At 54.9% G+C, this 3,846-nt stretch overlaps 1 protein-coding gene across 1 annotated transcript; it reads right to left on the bottom strand.

Annotated features, from left to right (window-relative positions):
- Nucleotides 1-238: 238 nt before the first annotated feature.
- Nucleotides 239-3,251, bottom strand: SURF6 (surfeit 6). Its single transcript, XM_007954318.1, has 5 exons — nucleotides 3,158-3,251; nucleotides 1,782-1,985; nucleotides 1,393-1,481; nucleotides 907-1,110; nucleotides 239-721 (listed from the first exon to the last, which is right to left on the bottom strand). The coding sequence occupies exons 1-5, from the start codon at nucleotides 3,249-3,251 to the stop codon at nucleotides 239-241; spliced, it is 1,074 nt and encodes a 357-aa protein (XP_007952509.1).
- Nucleotides 3,252-3,846: the final 595 nt, after the last annotated feature.

Below are 3,846 nucleotides of genomic sequence, written 5' to 3'. Positions count from 1 at the left end.
TTTCCCTGGGGCCTGAAGGACCTGTGCCCATTTTCAAGAAAAAATGTTTAACAAGAGTCTCTCTTAAGTGTGGTCCCTGACATCCTCACAGCCACCCTGAGAAGTAAGCTCTGTCCATTTCACATTGGGAAGCTGCAGTTTGTGGAGGTTGACTTGTTCAGGGTCACACAGCAACTCAGAGAATGGAAAGCAGCCATGGTGGGAAAGAAGACTGGATCCAAGAACGCCTGTAGGGCCCTCAGGACAGGCCAGCCCGCTCCAAGTCCTGGGGTAGGATCCGGCCCTTCTTGCGGGCCTTCTCCATGCGCCGCTCGGCCTTGGCCACCTTCTTCTTGCGCAGGTTCTGCCGCCTCTTGTCCTGCCGCTGCTGCATCTTCTCCACAACGTGTGCTGTTCGCTTTTCCCACTGGCGCTTCCGCTGTGCTCTTCGCTTTTCCTTACGCTTGAGGGCCTCCTGTAGCAATGGCTCGCTGTCACGGATCTTCACACCTTCTGCCTTGTACAGCAGATTGGTCCACTGCATCTTTGCCTCAAGCGCTTGTGCCTGCCCCACATCCCGCTCCCGCAGCTCCTCCAGCTGTGCCTGCCGCGCCTGCAGCCGCTCCAGCAGTTGCCGGTAGTTCCTACCCGTCAGGGGCGTCAGATTGCCCTTCACCTGCTGCCTCTTCTCCTTCCGCCGCTGTGTCCTACTGCCGGCCGGCTCCTCCTCGCCTACCTCCACCTCGGGGAAAAGTTATCAAGGTCAGCACGTTACAGTATCACATGCCCCATCCCCTTGGCCCTCACAGACAGGTATTGCTACTACTTCGCCTCAAGGATGGGCATGGAGGACCAAGCTACAGTGGCCAGTGAGGGGAAAGAAGGTCCAACACCTAGGGATCCTAGACCACCCGAGCCTCCTCTCACCTTGTTGAAGATCAGCCCTGTCTGCTCCTGCGGCTCTGGGCAGGGGGGCTCAGGGGCTGGCTCAGTGGCCACATCAGCCTTTCCGGCCTTGGCTGCCTTTTCCTTTGCTCTCAGTTCCTTCCGCTTCCTCTTCTTACGGTCTCGCTCCTGCTTCCTCCGGCGCCTTTTCTCCAGAACAGCAGGGGACAGCTCCTTGGTGCTGCCCTGGGGAGCCAAGAGAGGTCCTCACTTGCAGTTCTCCCAGGCCCAGAAACCCCCCCAAGTCTGACACACAGTGACGGTGGAATCAGGCAGGCAGGTACAAAAGGCAACCCTGCTGGACAAGGACTACTCTAAATGTCCACAATGTGAGGGCCTAATGCCCAAAATGCAAGGGACCCCTGAGGGACTTGGAGAACAGGGAGGTTTTTCCTCCTCCAGGTGTGGTGGGGGCCACACCAGCAAACGCATCCCTCCCAGCACCCTAGGGAGTTTCCCCTCACCTACCTGGCCCCGGGCCTCCTGTATCTTCTCATGTAGCCGTTGCCGCAGAACATCCAGGGCAAACAGTGAGTCAGGCTCTGTGGCTGGGCGTTCTGACAGGGGAGCAGACAGTACTGAAAGAAGAGCCTCTCTCCAACCTTTCCCCAAGGCTCTAGTCACCCCCTTGAGGCCACTCATAGATCTGTAGGGGCAATTCCAATAAATTCTACGATCCCTGTGCCATTTGCTAGGATGACAAAGTGCTTCCTCTGGTCTACCACAGTCTGCCCTCACAACACACCTTCTACACCCAAAAAACACATCAGCCCTTGTGACACCCCCTCCAAGACTTGAGGACAGTGATGCTCCCCAGAGGGGACCATGCTTGTACACCTTGGCCCTATGGCTCTCACCTGCATGTGCCCTAGGGAAAGTAGAGATTTCTTCCTCTTCAGTTGCCACTGGCTTCTTGGCCCTGGAAGCTGGTGGAGACTTCTTTCCCAGGGACCTGGCCTTATGTTCCCCAGCCTTCTCTCTCTGCTCCTGGAATTTCTTCTGTGTTTTCTTCCTTTTCTTTTTTGGAGGTCCTGCACCTTCTGAGTCTTGAATTTTGCCAACTGAATAATAAAATGCACAAAGGTTGCTGTCCCAATCTCTGCAACCCACTCAGAAGGAAGGAAAGTCTTGTGGAGACTTTGATTCCAGAACGTGCAGAGAGATTGGGACGGAGAATCCAGAGCCACCACGTACCCATAGGCTCAGAATGTCAGATCTCCTGCGAAGCAGGCTGGCCACTCACAGTAAAAAACCTTAAAAGCATGTACACTCCATGCCTAGCAATTCTGCTTGTGAATTTAGCATGGTACAAGTAGAGGTTGGCTTCAGGGATGTTCATCATGACAGTGTTGAAGTGAAAGATGGTAGAACTCTAATTGCTCACAGGAAGGGACAAATCAAGCTACTGCTACACAACAGACTACTACAAAGCCATCAGACAACTGCACAGACTTCCACTTTACTAGTGGGAAGAGGCTTACGGTTTAAACAGAAGGAAAATGAGTATATAGCGCAGGATCAATGTATTTGAACAATTGAAACGTTACTAACAAAAAACCCCTAGAAAGGCACAAATCTAAATTATAACTGGCAGATAAGAAAACCCACTTACAATAAACTCTTTGCATAAAAAGATTAGGATTTATTTTTTTAAAAAAAAGCCAACTAAGTTCTCCAGCAAGACCCTGCTGCTCTTCTCTCCTCTGGGGCTCAGATCTTTTAAAGCTCCCCAGCGCAAGTCAGTTTCTTCCTGAGTAACCTTATCCCCCCTACCCCCCCAACGTAAACCCCACTGGCAGTACTTGCTTGCTTCTTCTCTCATACCACCAGCCTGAGACGATATTTTTTCTCTGATTCATCGTCACCCATAACTGTCTTCCCATCCCAAATGGAGGGATGGCTAAGCATGTTGACGAAGCAACCAGCAGACACCCTTCTACAGGGATCAGCTTCCAGACTCTGCAACGCTTCTCACGCGATGGGTGCACGGAGCTGAGCTCCTCGTTCCAGGCTGCTCTTCACAAGTCAGGGAAAGAGCAGCAGTTTTAAATATCCCTTAGATTTTCCTCAAATATTTAGCAGATTTGCCCCATGCTTAATCCACTTGAAAACTAACCAGGCGTGGAGGGTAAACATGACCTAGGCCGCCACAGGGGAGGGAGTGGAACTTCCCCTTGCGAAGACCCCCACACCGGCCCCACGTCACGAAGGCACGCGCCCGGACCTGCCTCACCCCGCTTGCGCTTCTGCAGCTCCACACTGGGCTGGGAGCAGATTTTCCTGGCCAAGTTCTGCAAGTAGGCATCTTTCGCGATCAGAGTAGCCATAACAGGAGGCTTAGGTGTCCAGGGCCGGGAACCAAGGCAGGCGGCGCTCGCTCCTGATCCTGTTTGGGCCGACAGGGGTGCTGGGAAATGGAGGTCAAGACAGGGCCTGGGCGCCGTTCGTCCCACCTGGGCGCGTCGCGGGCTCCCGGGGCACGTCAGCCTACTCGATAGAGGGGAAAGGCCGAGCACTGGGCGCGGAGGCCTGGCTTTTACCCGACACACACACACTCACAGGACCCCCGGGTACCCGCTCCTACTCCAGGCGGTGACTGGAAAGCACCACGTGGGCAGGCACGGCCAGCCGACCGCGGAGACGCCAGCTCACTGCGCTCGATTAACCAGGCCTGGGCCCACCCGGAAGAGAGAGAAAGGAAGGAAGGGCGCAAAGCCTTGTGGGTGTGAGCGGGTGCTGGTTACTGCAGCTATCGGGTTTGAGCACCCGGGTCTGGGAGGTGGACGTCTTGGGATGTTGCTTTGAGGCGCGGTGAGGCTCAAGCTGCGTCTGCACAGGGACGTGGGTGGTGCTAGTACTCGCGAGTCCCCGCATCTGGGCCCCTTCTTTCCCCGCCCCGCACGTGCCTTCGCGCACTTATCC

Source organism: Orycteropus afer, unplaced genomic scaffold (assembly GCF_000298275.1).
Source record: "Orycteropus afer afer isolate SDZICR_OR568_19922 unplaced genomic scaffold, OryAfe1.0 scaffold00456, whole genome shotgun sequence".
NCBI classification, from domain to species: Eukaryota; Metazoa; Chordata; class Mammalia; order Tubulidentata; family Orycteropodidae; genus Orycteropus; species Orycteropus afer.
The sequence above is the reverse complement of the archived record's forward strand: the minus strand, read 5'-3'. Positions and strand labels throughout refer to the sequence as shown.

Bases quoted from the DNA above. Each gene is read 5' to 3' on its own strand.
- SURF6 (XM_007954318.1), bottom strand. From the start codon at position 3,251: ATGGCTACTCTGATCGCGAAAGATGCCTACTTGCAGAACTTGGCCAGG. The intron at 1,986-3,157 runs GTGAGGCAGGTC...TTTATTATTCAG, and splicing joins GCTGCAGAAGCGCAAGCGGG to TTGGCAAAATTCAAGACTCA. The intron at 1,111-1,392 runs GTAGGTGAGGGG...TTGGCTCCCCAG, and splicing joins TACAGGAGGCCCGGGGCCAG to GGCAGCACCAAGGAGCTGTC.